This window comes from Theropithecus gelada, chromosome 4 (genome assembly GCF_003255815.1).
Source record: "Theropithecus gelada isolate Dixy chromosome 4, Tgel_1.0, whole genome shotgun sequence".
NCBI classification, from domain to species: Eukaryota; Metazoa; Chordata; class Mammalia; order Primates; family Cercopithecidae; genus Theropithecus; species Theropithecus gelada.
Genome location: NC_037671.1, coordinates 35,271,402 through 35,289,150, shown reverse-complemented (window position 1 = coordinate 35,289,150; position 17,749 = coordinate 35,271,402). Strand labels below are relative to the sequence as shown.

At 49.8% G+C, this 17,749-nt stretch overlaps 2 protein-coding genes across 5 annotated transcripts; one reads left to right on the top strand and one right to left on the bottom strand.

Annotated features, from left to right (window-relative positions):
* Nucleotides 1-4,505: 4,505 nt before the first annotated feature.
* BRD2 (bromodomain containing 2) lies at nucleotides 4,506-17,284 on the bottom strand. Of its 4 annotated transcripts, XM_025383136.1 has the most exons (14): nucleotides 14,771-15,071; nucleotides 13,048-14,383; nucleotides 11,219-11,522; nucleotides 10,872-10,964; nucleotides 10,486-10,623; nucleotides 9,799-9,937; nucleotides 9,498-9,712; nucleotides 9,033-9,407; nucleotides 8,391-8,519; nucleotides 7,949-8,200; nucleotides 7,569-7,831; nucleotides 5,692-5,996; nucleotides 5,361-5,483; nucleotides 4,519-5,247 (listed from the first exon to the last, which is right to left on the bottom strand). In XM_025383136.1, the coding sequence occupies exons 5-14, from the start codon at nucleotides 10,594-10,596 to the stop codon at nucleotides 5,111-5,113; spliced, it is 2,049 nt and encodes a 682-aa protein (XP_025238921.1). In that variant the 5' UTR covers nucleotides 10,597-10,623; nucleotides 10,872-10,964; nucleotides 11,219-11,522; nucleotides 13,048-14,383; nucleotides 14,771-15,071; the 3' UTR covers nucleotides 4,519-5,110. The 4 variants fall into 4 exon arrangements, with proteins under 4 accessions (XP_025238918.1, XP_025238921.1, XP_025238917.1 ...); XM_025383133.1 differs by lacking the exons at nucleotides 10,872-10,964; nucleotides 14,771-15,071 and adding an exon at nucleotides 16,906-17,284 and having other exon boundaries at nucleotides 4,506-5,247; XM_025383132.1 differs by lacking the exon at nucleotides 10,872-10,964.
* LOC112623005 lies at nucleotides 12,354-14,085 on the top strand. The gene is made up of 2 exons (XM_025383137.1): nucleotides 12,354-13,512; nucleotides 13,835-14,085. Exons 1-2 carry the CDS (start codon nucleotides 12,903-12,905, stop codon nucleotides 14,074-14,076), a joined length of 852 nt encoding a protein of 283 aa, XP_025238922.1. The 5' UTR covers nucleotides 12,354-12,902; the 3' UTR covers nucleotides 14,077-14,085.
* Nucleotides 17,285-17,749: the final 465 nt, after the last annotated feature.

Below are 17,749 nucleotides of genomic sequence, written 5' to 3'. Positions count from 1 at the left end.
TGTCTTCTGCCATGATTGTAAGTTTCCTGAGGCCTCCCCAGCCATGCAGAACTGTGAGTCAATTAAACCTCTTTCCTTTATAAATCACCCAGTCTCAGGTATTTCCTCATAGCAGTGTGAGAATGGACTAATACAAGGTCTAAACAGAGACACAGATTTTATGGGTGGGAGTTGCCTCCAGAGGAATGGGTAAACTTGCTTAAAAATACTGTGCAAATAAAAAGAGGACAAAGGAAGGTGTCATAAGGAACAATATATTATGGCAGGCAGAGGCAGAGTCTTTAAAGTAGCAGACTAAGAAATGGGTGTCTGAAAAGTATGAGAGCTAGGAACAAGTGGTGTCAAGTCAAAGAAGCCAGGAGATGCAGGGTGCGGTGGCTTATGCCTGTAATCCTAGCTACTCAGGAGGCTGAGGCAAGAGCATTACTTGAGCCCGGAAGGTCGAAGCTACAGTGATCTTTATCTTTATAAATATATACATTTCAAAGTTTATATCTTTACACACCACTTCACTCCAGCCTGGGTGACAGAAATCCTCTTTCTTAAAAATAAATAAATACATACATACATAAAAATAAAATGCTAGGGAAGCTGCATGGAATGCTTCAGAGGTAAAGGGAGATAAGGACTAAAAAGGCCTAATCTCCTTCTTCTATGACCCTCTGGGTCGTAAAAATGAAGGCTCACATTTTAAAAGTTGAAGTATAGGAAAGAAGGGAAGAACCACCTAACTTCGGGAGCAGGGCACAAAAATGACAATAGATTCAGGAGGAAATCGTGGGTAACACGCCCAGCAGGTGGCGCCAAATACCTCAGTGGCAGTCTCCGAGAGCCTCAGAACCCCCGCCCCTTCCGCAAGCCTCACTGGAGGGAGCTCCATTCAAATCTGCCAGTCAGCCAGGTGGCACTCCTTTAGTCAACAAAATATCAAGCTTCCACTATTGGAAAGCTCTGTGCTAGATACTGAGAGGTGTATGTCTGCAAGTACCCGTGTGCTCTGCTGTTCCTTTAATGTGTGGAGACAAGAACATTTTGAGAATAAGTCCCATCTATTTTATCTCCCACATAGCTCTCAAATCTACCTACATTTCTTCATCTACATTGCTGCCTCTCTCTTCTACACCACTATTCTCACTTGCTGGGATTAACTGCTGCACTTGCTTTCTAAACTATCCACTGTCAACACCCCACCAACCCTAACATGATTATCCCTAGTGCAATTTCCTTAAAGCGTGTCTATCTCCTAGCTCCCTACTGGCCCACAGCACTGGAAGTCTAGTGCAGTAGTTATAAATGTGGACCCTGAAGCCAGATCGCCTAGTATCAAAACCCACCTCCAGCACTGACAATGTGGTGATACTGGGTAAATTGATTAATCTCTCTGTGCCTCATTTCTTCATCTGTTAAACGCAGACAAGATGTACCTCACAGGATTATAGTGAGGACCAAATGAGTTTACAGGGTTTTTATTTAGCACGGTACATGGGACACACTAAGTGCTCAATGTTAGCTATTAGTGTTTTGAGATGTAAATTCAAGTCCTTATCGCAGGTGAAATGCTCTCCTTGATTTAGCTTCCCTGCTTTCCGGCCTTATCTGGAAGCACTCACCACCTTCATCCCTGCTGCTTCAGCATCACCTAGTTACCTTCTCAGTTGCTGTTTCTTCTGCTGGCAATGTTCACTACACCCATCCATCCCTTACAAACAGGAAGGAACTCATCCTTCTGAGATATCTGAATAGCTCTCACATTCTCAGAAAAGAGAACCCTCTTTTCCGAATTCTTGCTAGATCTCTGCACGTTGTCCTGTTAGAATTACCTACTTTTGCTAAAAATCGTGTGACTAGTCGTCTAATGCTGCCCCTTTCCCTGAACCTAGAATATAAATTCTGAGAGCAAGAAGCTGTTGTCTCATTTGGTGCTGGAGACCAACTAGTAGGATTTTGTGAGGATCTTTAGGGTGATGACCCAGGAAAAAATGAAATCATGGTGACAACACATTAGTCCCATGCTACCATTCCCACATCTCCTTCCCAGCTCTCTATTACAGCCACACTCTAGTTGCTCAGGAAAATCTTCCTCCAGTCTTGCACCAAGCCCCAGAGTAACACCAGTCAGCTCTGGTCCTTGTCCTGGGAGTCCCTCATGCTGGTCACTCATGGAAGCAGGGCCTTCCAATCAAGGTAGTCCTGAGTGAACTTAAGAGCAGGAGTTTGGGTAAGGTTCCAGGCAGGCTGGAACTGGGGTCTACATATGTGTGCACAGTAAGGATAGTCTGTGAAGACCAAGTCATGCCTGTATCTTGGATTCAACCAGTATAATCACACCATGATGGTTAATAATCGCACTCTATTTGTGCTAAGCAAACTCCATGATAAGACCTTATCTTTACCTTATACCCTCTGGCTTGGCAATGCCCAGGTCTATGGGCCTAAGCTTGCTGAAAAGGCAATCAAGGGAACTCAATAAATGTGTGACTGAATAAAACCAACTCTCACCTTCCCCCACATCCCAACAAAACGCTTCCTATGGATGTAATAAAAGGGAGTAAATGGCAGCATGAGGGGAGAGAGAAAAAGCAGCAGCAATAGAACCTATGATTCCAGTTGCGGAGAGGAGCATAGGGGGAAATCATGCCCACAGGACTCCACAACTAGTTCTTTTGAGTTGTGCTGGAAACTGCTATTTTGGAATGAAGTCCTTTGGCAACCAAGATGGAACTCAACCAAAGTCCTAAAACAATTACAATCCCTAAGTGAGACAGGCTTGAAATAAGTTCAAACTAATAAGTCAATCAAAAGAGACTAGTCCAATTGCTTTAAGGCAGGTGTAAAGCCTGTGTCAGCCAGGTCGGCAGTCAAGCAGATGAGCCAGGCCTTCTCTCTCTTTAAAGCACTTAGGGTGGTCTGGGTTCAACTTATAGGGAATTAAGTACTAACGGGCCTCCAATGTCAGATTGAAACTTTTATTTTTCCCAACTACAGAATACAAACCTTAAAAGTACACGGGCAGGCCGGGCTCGGTGGCTCAGGCCTGTAATCCCAGCACTTTGGGAGGCCGAGGCGGGCGGATCACAAGGTCAGGAGATCGAGACCATCCTGGCTAACATGATGAAACCCCGTCTCTACTAAAAAATACATTAAAAAAAAAATTAGCCGGGCGTGGTGGTGGGTGCCTGTAGTCCCAGCTACTCGGGAGGCTGAGACAGGAGAATCGCGTGAACCCGGGGGGCAGAGCTTGCAGTAAGCCAAGATCGCACTACTGCACTCCAGCCTGGGCGACAGTGCGAGACTCCGTCTCAAAAAAACAAAAACAAAAAAAGTACATGAGCAGAAGGGGCTGCAGTCAGACAAAATATTCTGTATTTTGTCCCAAAACTAAGCCAATTCAATCCTTAAATTCCCTCTGAAATGAGATGTAGTCCTTGACATGGACATGCACTTAGCTTAAATCTATTTACTACGATTTTCAGGAACTGTCTCATCACCTATTGCCCAACATGTCTATTACTTATGAATTCTCAGCATCTGTTCTCAAAAGGGGACCAGAGCTCAAGAACTTTCAATGGTGAGTGAAAAAGTCGAAACAAGGATTTGTTCCCCCTAAAACTGTTTGGCAAAGAATAGCAGGTGGCTCACAAACCTACTTTTTTATTACTATCTCCTGAGCTTTTGAAAATTGTTGCTCAAGCCCGTTTAGTCAGACTCCCTAAAGAGGGCTGAGAATCACTAGTAAAATTTATTGCTTCCAAAATCCACCCTATACTTTGTTTCTGGTGCCATTTATAGCAGAATAAACCATTTGCTTTACTACATTCCTGATTCTAATTTCCATGTCTCTATTCATTTCCTACTATGGTATACTATACTAAGCCAAATGTCTCACTTTTCCAGTATTAAAGCCCCGAATTCCAGAATGCACACATCCCAACCCCCCAACATACAACCCTTCCCTCCCCTTAGCAAGACAAGGTGGTATGCAGAAAGGATAGCTTTGCCATTTAATTGTTAATACTCTAGTATTCTAATAAACTATCTGTAAATTTGCAATGTGTGACCATGGCAGCAAAATTCGACAACGAAGTAGGCCCAATTGCCTTTTATAAGGCAATAAACTCAATGCATAAAGTACTTTACCTTTGGCTACCTCCCACCCCTTTCTCACATTTTACATCTTTTCAGGAGAAAATTCACACATCCAGTGCCACAGGGAAAAACCTAAAGCCTACCTCAACATTTTGAGTTCTTGGTTAAAGCATAAATGAGCCACAGAACCATTTTTCATTTAAACAAGAGCAAATTGTAGACCTAAAGATTAGTTCTAAGCACTCAGTTTACAAAAGTGAGATGGATTTATTAAAAACACAGCAAAAGCCTACTGGTTTAAAAATTAAAACAATCCGATTATAGGGTAGCTATTGCCTTTTCTCATTGCAAGAATATTTTCTTCAAAATTATCAATTCTTATGATGTTCCTTTTGAAACACTACAAAAACAAATATTAAGGCAACTCAAAACTTGAATAATATTTTCTTTATTTACAAGTTAGAATCAACAAAGACAGTCCAGGGGACCAAATGGGGAGATGACTGAAACCCCCAGGGCCCCAAATGGAGCGGAAGGAAAAAGGGAAAACAGAGTAGAAAAAAAAAGTCAACGTAAAAAAAGAGCTCCCCCTTCTTCCCTCCCCGTGGAGGCTGAGGGGACCACGGCCCCACCCTTCCCCCCAGCCTTACCTAGCTTAAAATAAATTAGAACAAACAACCTCAAAACAGGGCCCTTAGAAGTGAATAGGGCAGCTATGGCCTCAGGTAACTCTACATCAGGGCTTTGCACATTCCCACCCTTGCCCTGCCCCATTTTGAATGGGGGCTCTGTGTCCAAGAGATCACTCCCCAGTGGGGCTAGGAATTCAATGTTATTTTGTCCATGTCCCTCCTTCAGTAAATGTCCCTGCATCCCTCCCCCACTGCAGAGCCAGCTCTCCTAGAGGGGGGTGGGGGGGTGTGAGATGAAGAAGTGTCACAGCAAAGGGGGAAGGGGCAGGTGGGGCAGGGTGGTCTAGGGGTCCGGTCCTGCGGAGCCTTCCTGCCCCATCTGGCCTGACCCCTTAGCCTGAGTCTGAATCACTGGTGTCTGAAGAGGACGACGATGAAGAGGAGGAGCTGGAATCTGAGCTGGAGCTGGAAGCGCTAAGGCGTGACACTGCTACTTGCTGTGCAGAGGATGACTCTGTTTTCTCATTCACTGCAGAACAAATTTGAAAGTTAAAGACGTTCAAGTCTGAATCTTCAATTGTCAGTAAGAGTCACGAAGGCAGGATGCAGTCAATCTGTAGTGGCCTGTAAGTATGTACTCACCTTTCTTGGGGGGCTTTTTAGTGGAATTGAGCTGTCCGCTGACATCTTGTAACCGCTTTTCTAATTCCCGCTTTTTCTCCAAAGCTAGTTCCTCCTTTGTCTTTCCCACAGGCTTCTTAATGGCTAATGAAAGAAATTTATCAGGATACATTAAGATTGCCCCAAGCATCTTATTATGGGTCCCTAGGTTCCCAAGTTCCTTTCTTGAACATGAGGAGTCAACCAACACATCCCATTATCCCGGGAGCTGACAATCCTGAAAGCAAACAGACCCCATTATCTTTCCTAATCTGTCCTCAGAACCACGAGATGAACCTCATTTCATACGTACTGTAGGGCTTCCGGGGTTTCTTACGCAGGCAGGAAAGGACATAGCGCTCAAGCTCTCTAAGTGTGGATGGCTTGAGTGTTTCAAAATCAATCTCAATCTCTTCTGGGTTTGAATCACGTAAAGAGGGCTCCCTGGCTTGGATTATATGCACAACTCGGCCCAGCTTCTCCCCAGGTAATTTGTTGATGTCCAGGCTCAGCTGCCGCTTCTCATCGTAACTCATGGGCCTGCTCTCTTCCTCCTCCTCTGAATCATAACCTGTAGGCAGGGCAGGTGGGGCTGTCTTTGTGGCCTTTTTGGGGAGCCTATGGGCAAAAAGAGTTGTCAGCAAAAGAATCTTCATTAACCTCTCCTAGTATGTTCCCACTGTTATAATTCAGTGATCCTATTTCCTGCCCAGAGTGGAGCTTCTGCTTTTCCATTCAATGGCCAAGTCAGAGGTGGGGTACTGGGACACTGTATAGTGAAACAGTGTTTTATGGAACTCTTACCTGCCAAGCATTTTATTACATTTACTTTGGGCTTTCAAAACTTTATACAGGAATACCTCTTGGAGATAGAAAATTCTGAATTTGGTTCCAGACCATTGCAATAAGGTGAGTACCAAAATAAAATGAGTCACATTACTTGGTTGTTTGGCACAATGTTCTTGACTGTAAGTGGGCAATAGCATTAGGTCTTTAAAAAGACAATATACGTACATACCTTAATGAAAAACTACTACTAAAAATGTGACACAAAAACATGTTGGAAAAACTGTTGACTCGCTCCATACAGGGTTGTCACAAATCTTCAATTAAAAAAAAGCTGTAATTTCTAAAAAATCTCCATAAAGTGAAGCACAATAAAACAAGGTACACCCATCTAGGTATACTGGTATGGGTCTTTCCACTCCCTAAAACACTACCAAACTACACCATGGGCCAGGTGCAGTGCCTCACATCTGTAATCCCAGCCCTTTGGGAGGCCAAGGCTGACAGATCACTTAAGGTCAGTTCAAGACCAGCCTGCCCAACGTGGCAAAACCCCGTCTCTACTAAAACTACAGAAATCAGCCGAACACTAAAACTACAAAAATTAGCTGGGCTTGGTGGCGCAAGCCTGTAATCCCAGCTATTCGGGAGGCTGAGGCAGAACTGCTTAATCCCAAGAAGTGGAGGCTGCCATGAACCGAGATGACGCCACTGCACTCCAGCTTAAGAGTCTAAAACAAACAAACAACAAAAACACACCAAAAAACCAAAAACTGATACGCCACTAAAAACAAAAGTCTAGACTCATTGATTTAGAGTAACAGGCAAACTACATGGCCCAGGGAACAAATCTTATCTGCCACTTGTCTTTGCAAATAAACTTATTGAAACACGGCCATCTTCATTTGTTTCTAGTTTATGGCTTTCAGAGTTCATTGTCAGAGTAGCTGTGAAAGACCCTATGACTCCCAAAGCCAGGGGTCCCAACCCCCAGACCAGTACCCAGTCTGTAGCCTATTACTGGCCCACACAAGAGGTCAACAGCAGGCATGCGGGCATCACTGCCTCCTGTCAGATCAGCAGAAGCATTAGATTCTCGTAAGAGTATGAACCTGTGAACTGCATGTGGTAGGCATCTAGGCTGCATGCTCCTTATGGGAATCTAATGGCCCAATGATGTGAGGTGCAACAGTTTCATACCAAAAACCATCCCCTCAAACCCCGAGTGGAAAAATCTGTCTTCCATGGAACTGGTCCCTGGTGCCAAAAAGGTTGGAGACCAATGCTCAAAGCCTATTGTATCTGTTAACTGGCCATTTAGAAAAATCTTTGCAAAGAGAGATGGCATCCCCTGGAGAGAGAGAGAAATAGCCCAACTAGTCTCTGCTTCCTACTCTAACTCACTTGGTGCCACTTCCTCCAGAAGGTCCAAAGCCAGAAGGGCCTAAAGCAGCACTGCCACCCCCACTGCCACTTGCTTTCTTGGACTTCTTGGGCTGAGGTGGGCGGGGTGCCCGAGGCCCCTTGTCATCTTCATCGGCCCCAGCTCGGCCTCGATGCTTCTCTGCCTTCCGTTTCTTCTTTTTCTCTTTTTTCTCTCTTTTCCTCTTGGGCTTAGATATTGGACCCTGGGACAGAGCAGCCAGTTGTTCATGCACTGCCCGAAGCTACAGAAAAAACAAGAAGTGGAAAAAGTAAATAAAGATAAAAAGACAAGAAGAAAAAATCAGGACAAAAAGCATGAACCTCTTACCCAGTAAAAACTTTTAAGAGTGACAAAATACCTGTTCCTGTAGTTCTGCTAAACGATGAGCCCTTTCTTCCTCCGAGTCTGAGCTTTCACTCTCTTCTTCTTCCTCCTCGTCCTCCTCCTCGTCCTCCTCCTCTTCCTCAGAGGAGCTCTCACTGCTACTTTCCTCACTGGAGGACTCTGAAGATGATTTGGCCAAGCCAGGGGGCATGGCAGTAGAGACTGGTAAAGGCCCTGGTTCCAGTGGTTCATCTGGCATCTTGGCATAACGGAACTCAAATACATCCTATAAAGAGGCACAAACTCAAAACTATGCTGATGAACAGTGGGTGCCCTGCATACCCAGCCACCAAGTGATACAGCTCCAATTTACAACTGTACAGAACAGCGAGACCCTCATGTTGAGGCTACACAACACAGATGACAAAGTAACTCCCCATACCGTTTATTTTTCCAACTCCAACCTTTCCGCTCACCTGTAGCTTTCGTGCCATTGCCACAACATCATGATCTGGGGGATTGTACTTATAGCAGTTGGAGAACATAAGCCGTACATCAGCAGCAAACTCCTGTGCATCCCGGTAATCACGGTTCTCCATCTTCCGCTGCAGAAGGAGGCAGCATCAGAAGCTGCACAGGCAGGAAGACTCACCTTTCCCTGCCAACCCCAGACACCACAAGAAGAGCCCTCTCTTGAGAGCACAGTGGGGATGACCTTAAAGATCTGTGCCCTGGGGTTCAAGTTTGAAGTCAAAGGAATTTGGGTGGGTTGAAGACATATTTATGTCTAGAAAAAGAAATCATTTCTAAGTGACAGAGAAGAGGTGGCCTATGACTGTCTTTCCACCCCATAACTTCCTTAACCCAACACTGCCACAATATTAGTACTTAATTATAAACAGTATTGTTCCCAAGACAAAGAAACCCCACCCTACTGTTTCAAACTCCAGAAAATATGAATTCTCAAACACCAGACCTTCTTTCTGTTCCACTATTATTTTGTAAAAGTAAACTGCCAAGAACCAAAGACTGCTGTGTGCCCACATAAGGATACTTAATGTTTTGCACCTAGGCTCCCATCACTGCCTGAGCATCCCATCTGCCCATGCAGTGGGTACCTTGACAGTGCTGAGGTCCATGGGGTGCTTAATGATGTCATGGTAGTCATGCAGGCCAAGTGCAGAAGCATCCACTGGTTTATAGAAAGGCCAAGCATAGGCAGCATGCTTCTTAGAGAGTAACTCCTTCAAAATGCCATTGCAATGTTTTAATTGTTCTGAAAGCTTTCCTTTCTTAGAGCTCTGGTGTTGTTGCTGAGAGTCAGGCAAGTCTTTGCGTGGGGGCTTGATGGGGCGACCACTCTCTCTACGCATAGGGGGAAGACGTGCTGCTTTAGGCTCAAGACTCCCAGGAGGGCTAGCTGGAGAACCAGGAGCCAGGATGGCTGTAGGTGTAGGGGTGGTAGTATCTGCTTTCCGCTTTACGCCTTTTTTCTGCAGAAAGATAAGGAATCTATTACTCCAAGTCCACCTTACTTAAGACCCTTGCCTCCCTGCTGCCCAGAGGAAATCCACAGATCATACCTTGGCAAGAGGCTGGGCTGGAGGAGCTGCAGTAACAGCAAGGAGCGGGGGTCCAGCAGAGTGCAGGGACTTGAGAAGTGGAGAGGAAATGACTGATGGGTGGGGAATGTTGAGGACAGTGGTAGGTATCTCAGGTGGGGGAGTATACAGGGCTGTGTGTGACACAGAAGAGACGGCAGGCACCTGATGGGCACTGGTAACACTGCCCTGGAGTGCTAGGAAAAAGGAAAAAAGCAAGTATAGTTTGATTCTCTTTCCCCTATCTTTAGGTGTCCATTTGCAAAACTCCTACTCTTCCTACCTGCCAACTTGGCCCCCTTCTTGTGGCTGTTCTTAGGGATGGTCACCACCAGTTCTTGTTCTTCTTGTGGCATTGATGCAACTTTCTGTAGGAAGATCTTTTCCAGAGTTTGTGCCATTAGGACAATATCATCAGTGGGCTATGAGAACACAGACAACAATGAAGAAAGTTAAAAAAAATGCCAACAGAAGATAAACATACACCATCTTTCTCAGAGGCATTCAGACTCTAGCCCATTACCATACCCCCCCCAAGTCACCTTGTCATCAAATCTTGAAGAAAATTTCCTACTCCAGGCCACTACTAATTTCCACTTTCTCTTAACTGTGTCTCCCAAAATACTAAAGAAGAAAAAACTACATGGTCCTTTAAAGTTCAGAAGAGATTGAGAGCTGAAAAGAGATCCCTAGTCTACTCAGGTCTCTGGTGCTCTCTAAGAAATAGGGCCACCCCCCCCCCCCCCACCAAGTATGAAGTGTTCTACTTAAATAACCTTTAACTGGAGCTCTGAAGTCACATCACTGTGTTCAATAGTACCATCTAGAATCAGGTTTTGAAAACTGACTACTCTACCTGGGTAACACCCTTACTAGCAAAGCATTTAAGCTTTATGTAGACAAAGCATCTAGCAATAATAGAAATCATTGTTTATCTGCATCTGCTAAATGAACACACAGAAAAACTCACCTTGTTGTAAATGTAACAGTTGGTGAACATGGTATTAAAATCTTGCATACACTCTGAGGCAGCCCAATAATAATTGTTTTCAAGTCTCCTCTTAATAGTACCCATGTCCATAGGCTGTTTTATAATTTTGTGATAATCCTAAATAGAGAAATGTTAGGTCAGAACCATAAGAAAATAAATGCTTACAGACACTACGGATCCCCGACTCTCTCACACACACACACCCCCTCTAAGCATCAAAGGAATATTTACTTAAACTGCGGCCCCAGTTAAACTGTGGGACAAAATAAATAAATATTCTTGACACCCACAGGGAGGCCCCTGCTGCCTTTCTCTAACCACCCACCTCCCACCCACTCTGGAAACTTCCCATCCTGTGACATTACCTCTGGGGCTGGCTATCCATGGGCTGCATGAGGGAAAGGAAGAAGCTAAGAATTTTGGCCACCGTGGTCCTCTCCCCAACCCGAGGTGGGAATCTGTAAAATGGAGCCAGGGCACAAAAGTTAAGGAAGGACACATGGAGGGCACAAGGAAAGATGCCAAGATAGTTACAGCAAGCGGTCGGATCAATCACAAAGGACCAAGAATCCAGAAATCTGGTGGCTAACTGCCCTACAGGGGAGAAATGGGAACTCCCTAGGGGCCGCAGCATCTACACTAGGCAGACCACCCCCATTCACACGCAGTCTTGCTCATCCCATACCTCCCAGGCTCCAATGTCTCTACTCACCGGTAGACCCAGTTTGACAGCATCCACAGGCTGCCGGAATGGCCATGCGAACTGATGTTTCCACAGAGCCTTCATCACTACCTTGTGTAGGTATTGCAGCTGGTTGGTAACTCGTCCTGGTTTTTTGGGATTGGACACCTCCGGGGGTGGTGGGTTGGCAGGGGTCAGTTGCAAAGCAGGCACCGAAGCCATTGTGGGGCTCTCAAATCCCTCATACAAGAGGGAGGGTTTTCGAATCCTTTTCCCTGGTGCCGCTGCTTCTGGGCCCAGCCCCAGCAACCCTGCATTCCCTTCCCCAGGGAGCCTGTAAAGATGGGAAACAAAATTAGGGCAATATCGTGCAAATCAGTAAAAAGTGCATTTGCACAAAGGTCTGATAAATCCAGGTGTTGGCCCTAGTGAGGTGGTTGCGCTTATGCCAAGTGATTTAAGCAGAAACAATATCCAAACAATCTGTGGAGCTTTTATTGCTGGCCCTGCCTTTCTTTTATTAGTATTTTTAGTATACTATCTAGATCCCACCTTCTGAACTCTAATGACTTCTTTTTCGTATTTTAAACTCTAAAATTGTTTCTGATAGGGCACAATATCTCAGAACTACAGCCCTATGGGGATGGGGCTTAAGCAAGATGGGAGGAGCTAAGAAACTCAAACCCCAAGCTTCCTCCTCACTGGGGGGTTTGGTGGTTGCCATGGTGGTTGAGCGCTGGTGAAAAGAGGAAGAGAACAAATTATGGACATAGAAAATTCCATAAAATGCTGGTAAGACACCGAATAATCCACCTACATAGAAAAGAGAGCACCATCTTCCACAAGGTCTGGGTAGTTAATGCCACAACAGAACATGGACTAAAAACTCAAATGAAAAACCATACCAACTTAAAAAACATCCACACAAGGAAGCATTTGTCAAACTTCACAGCCCGAAACTGCCAAGCCCCCAAAATTATTCGCACCAAATGAAAGTCTCCTCACTCCAAGAAAGTCAAAAACCCGTACAAAACAGCCAAGGTCACCAAGTGATAGGCCCCTCCACCCACCCACTACACAACACGATTCCACTACCAGTTCCCCACTATAGCACCAACTCCAGACACCAAACGCCAACAGTGGTTCATCTACAGTCCCTCTGGTGCTCCACCGATGAGTTTCCTACCACCTAAGATTTAAGACATTATATGGGAATCTCATTGTTTACAACGCAGTGCTGAACAAGGAAGCTTAGCTCTACCCTCCTGCTCCGAACGAAACCCCTAATATTAGGAAAAAACAATGCCTCCACCAACAGACACCACATACAACCCACTCGCCCAAAGAAAACAAAAGATTTAATGACATATCCTGGGCGTTAGGAACCCGCAGACTTGGAGAGCGATCCCTTTACCCTTCTCCGGGAATCCCCGTTGCCAGTCCCTTAAGCTATCACCATGGCAACCCTACAGAGCGCTAGAGGTGGCCGTGAATCCCCCCAAAAAGCTATGACAAACCGCCGCTAGACACCAGACCGACCCACCAAACGCCAGAGCTGCTGTCCACCCTCACTACACTCCACCGCCAAACTAGCTCTGCCTGACTCGGTGAAGACTGGGCCACGGCGGCATCAAGAGTATAAAATGACAACCTGTATTGCCCTCCATGCGCAGTAGCCGGGCCGCCGCCACCACCGTTCCAAAACCGTCGCTCAATGCCCTCCGCGCGGCCGAGTCAACAGCCGCGCCGCCAAACAGCAGCGCGCCGGGGCCGCTCCGTACTCCCCCCGAGCACGGCGCCCCACACCCGTGCCGCCGCCCGCAACATCCCCTTCCCACACGCGGCTCCCGGGAACGTACTTGTTGTGAGGGGTCACGTTTTGCAGCATCTTGACCGCAGGGAACCGGCGCTGCCCTCAGCCGCGGGAAGTCCGGGTGGCCTCGGTTCCCCTCACCGCCCGGTCCAGCATAACCTAGTAAGTACGGGGGAGGCCGTTCCTCTTGGGCCTCCAGGCAACAAACCCCCTGCCGGACCGGCACGAAAGCAGTCTCTTTGGGGCCTCTCGGAGAGCTCCAGGCAGCTTGGCGCGCTCTGCAGACGGCGGACAGCAAGAAAATGGCGGCGGCCTCCGCTGAGGCGGGCGACTAAGGAGGGACTGACTCTTCAAAGGACGGTCCCCGATCTCAGACACCGTCGTCGATATAGCCCGCTGTTGCTCTGCAGGGATCCCCTCTTCTTGTCGGGAGCCTACGGGGCGGACGAGGTCCCGTTTCGATCTCGGATGGAGGCGGATGAACACGAAAAGTGGTTTAGGGAGCCGCCGCCTCCATCTTTGAAATCCTCTTGAGGGCGGAGTAGAAGGGGAGGACAGACTCCGAGGATTGGGCGGGGCCCGAAAAAGGGGAGCTTCAGGGGCTTCTATGGGGTCTGTACTGTCCGCTGGGACCAGTCATAGGCCAGGACGAAGGCCATTTCCAAGCGGATGGAGGTGGATTGTAATGGCGGCCCCGGACGACTCGAAGGCTCTGTATCAGTAGGCAGAATCCTCCAGCTCGTTCTAGAGGCTGCTCCACTCCAGCGCGAAATGGCGCCGCCGAGCCCCGCGCCAGCCCTTTATATATAGGCGGGGAGGAGGAGCTTCGCCGCTCATGCGCGCCACCCCGCTCGAGATTTCCTCCACCCCCTCCGCGCGCGCGCGCTCGCTCACGCGGGTGAAGAAGCTGAGTCGAAGGGGAAGGAACACCTCTCCGCGGGAGCTTTTTCTATTGGCCAGCCGCAACGATGACGTCATAAACTTCATTTCCAAGGTGTCAGTCACCAGGCAGAAGAGTGCCGCAGAGACCCACAGGGAAGTGGCAACCCGCCACATCTCCAAGCCAATTGGCTGAGCTGTGGTCCGCCGAATCCAGGCAAAGAGGATGGTTGGAAGGGGTGCGGAAGCCATCGCCCCACAGCCTCCAGCACCCTCTCCCCGCCTCCCCTTCCAACAAAGTCTTCCCAGGCTTCCATGCACAGCACAACTGGAGACTGCCAAGCTCGGGCAGGTCGTGCCATTCGTAGCTCCTCCATTGGCCAGACCGGCAGGGAAACGGGAGGGGTCGCGTGGGCGTAGCCTGCCTGGGCCCTCCAGGGGTGTGGCCGCAAGACGCCCGGCGGGTGGTGGTTCTCGGCGGTAAGGCAGCTGCAGCGAAGAATCTGAAACGAGGAAGAAGACGCCATCTTAGAAGCCGCGGCCTGTTCCTCTATGGCGAACAGCTACGGGCTTCAGAACGGCGACGAGGGGATCTAACGTTTCCATGCCCCACAATGTAAAACACAGGCTTGCCAAAGTCTTAAAATACTCCACTCCCTCCCCCAAACCAAATAATGGAAAGACAAGAGCAAAACACTCATTATTTACTGTTTAGTCCCAAAGACTACAAAAGCTAGAATACGTCTCCCAAATTTGCACGTCCAAGCGCCTTTCTAATCCCTCCCCCTCACACCTACGGTTACCAGTACATTTCTGCTCGTTCGAAAAAACCTCGGCAACCCTGAAGTGGGATTAAAATCTCCAAACGCATCCAATGTAACCCACCTCACCTCTTCCTCAAACTCCATTCCGGCGTCTGGCTCACAGCAGAAAAAACAAGTCCTGTGAGGGGTGACTTACGGGAAAAACCCTCCCCCTCCAGGCGAGCTCGGACCTTTCCCCACACGCCACACCACTCCTAAGGGTATCCGCCTCTTAGGGGCCCTCCGCCACGGGGGCGAAAGAACCCCCCCCGCCCCCCCACCAGGGTCCGGAGTCCTCCCCACGGAGCGGCTGGTCCATCGGTCAGCGCCAGGGAGGAGGGCGAGCGGAGGAGGCGGCGGCTGCGGCTCAGACTAGCCCTCCCCCTCCTCCCCTCCTCCCCTCCCCCCGGCCGTCCGCCTCCGAGGAGGGGCAGGAGCCATTTTGGGAGCTCAGTTTCGCCCCCTCCCCCCAACTTACTCAAGTCTTCCTCATAACTTGGTTATCTAAATAAGGGTGCAGACTCTATGAATAAACCAGAGCCCAAAGTCTGGATCTCCAGAGCATCTCTGGGGCCGTCCCCGCCCCCTTACAAGAGAGTGAAAGGATTTCCCCCACCCGAGAAAACCTGGGCTTTGGCGGGGCGTCCCCTCCCCCGTTTCCCCTTTCTTCGCTACCAGGGAGAAAACAAACTTGTGTACCTATCAGGGAAAAGTAATCAGCGTAGGTGAACAAATACACGGTAAGATTCCCCCTCCCCCGGGAAGGACTCGTGAGGGCCTAGGTCCTTTAGCTGCAACCATGCCACCCTCCCTTCTCTGCAGTAGCCCTTCAGCTCCAACCTCGGTTACTGCGTCTAAAATGGCCGCCAGTCTCCTGTCTTCTTACCCCTAGTAGGGCAAACCCGGGGAGGGCGGGGGAAAATGAGCATCGGGAGAGCAGAGTCCCCTTCCCCCAGCCAGGGATCAGGCCTTGGCCCCCAAAAGTACAAGCGGCCCCGTCCGGGTGGCTGCAGCAGGGAGGGCAATGACACAGCAACTTTGCAGAGGCCTCCTCCCCTCCCCCTAGTGGCCCAACCGCCCAAATCCGCTTTTCTCCACCCGGGCTCTGCAGGCCAGGACAGAGGCCCATCAGGGGGCCGGCCGTAGAAGAAGAACTTAGCAGGCTGAGAAAATACCAGGCCTTAGAAAGGAAAAGGGCAGCCAGACATTGCTCTCGTTTATTCCCTGCATTCCGGAAAATCACTGCCTCCCGATCCTCTATCCTCCCTTCCCCCACATGAGTCACCAGGGAGGCTACTGCTACTCAGTAATTTGGGAAAGTAACTCTTTTCCTCCTTTCCGTTCCCTCCCCCGCAGTACACAAGGAGAGAACTGTTCAGGACTGGGGGAGGGGATGAGGGAGGCGAGGGAAGAGGCCACCCTGGAGAAACCCGAAACCTTGGGAGCTGTGAAATCATTCCAGGTCCCGAGCCTCCCTCGCATCTCAGACCACGCTTTCTAGACCCCCTACTGCCAGCACCCACCTTGGGCCTGGTTTCTGTTCCTAAGCAGACCTCAAGCTTTCAGCTTGTGAGACCCCCAGCCTGGAGTAGACACGTGCTCAGTAAAGATCCTACAGGGGCAAAAGGCCCCACAGGCCGTGTCCACGTGAATGCACACAAATTCGGTAAGCGACTCGAAGCGTAACCTCCAGCCTGCAGTGTGACCACTGGAGCTCCCCTACCGCCAACACAAAGGGCGCACAGCAATGCTCCCTCCAGAGGCTCTGGGGAAAAAAGAAGTTGGCGCCTGGGAACAACCTCAGTTCACAGCCTGGGTGGCCAACTCCTAAAGCATTCACATCCACGGGTAGGGGCCACAGCCAGCACTCCTCAGCCCACCGCCAGGTCACCCCCCCTCGGCCGCCGATGGATCCCTTCTCACCTGGCTCCCGGCTGCTGTGCCCCCAGGGGACGAATGGAATGGGGGGGCCACACCGCCCCCTAACCCTTTTGCCCTCCAATTGGTATGGAGGCATGAGGCTGGCCATTCCCATCCCCCCCCCAGTGGCCCTCTCCCGCTCGCCCCCCTCTACGCTCCCATTGGCTGTAAAAGGTTTGAAAGACAAATCTTCCCACTCTCAGCATTCTTTTCTGAACCCCAAGAATCCCCCTCCCGGACTCCCCACCATTGGCTAAGCACTTGACTGACAACATCTCCGCCCCACAAGGGCCCCTTCTCACCTGGATCCTAAAGCCTTCCAGGGGGCCTCCAAAGTTGCCCTCGGCTTGGTACGGGGTATGTAATCCGGGGTGTCAACCCCCCCCGGAAAACGAAGCCGTGTTGGGGGAGGGGGCGTAGCCCCCAGCCCCTCCCTTCCCGAACGGGCTGGGGGGTGGGGAAAGCACCGGGGCCGCGCGGCCACGTCAGCAGCGCCCAGATTGGCTGACGGGGGTCACGTGCCCGCTGCCCCCCCCCAAGCCACGAGGACTAGTTTTCCGAATGTTCCTAGGGGTCGCGCAAGGGGCCAAGGGGGCCGCATGGCCCAGGCCTGTGTCCCGAAACCCAGAGCGCTATAATGCTGCTGCTTGTCCATATCCCCAGCTTCCTATCCCGCAGTCCTCGACTCTGTCCCCCCCACTCGCCTCTCCATACGGGTTCAGCATGGCTGCCGCAGACCAGGAACACGCACAGCGCAGGCGCAAGGGTGCGCCCTGACTGGGGGAGGGGAAAGGAGTGCCAGAGGCGGCGGGGAGAGCCGTAGTGCGCAGGCGTCCGGGCCGGAATCGCAGCTCCGGCAGCGGGGCTCGGAGCGCGCGCATTTGGTTGTGGGGGGAGCCGGCGCCCTGGCGCCGACCGCCTGCCTCAGCGCCCCCTCCCCCACTACCCGCGGCCTAGCTGGGTAGCCGCAGGCGACCAGGCTTGTTTCCTTCTAGGTGGGTGTAAGGTGTACCTTGGCTGGTCTTGGCCTGAAACCAGCGGAAGCGCGCGCCAGGAAGCTGTTGTCAGCGGAGGAGAATGGGGCCTGGACCTGGAGATATGAGGGTCTGCAGAGAGGGGCCCCTTTCCTGGTGTCGTGCGGTGCGA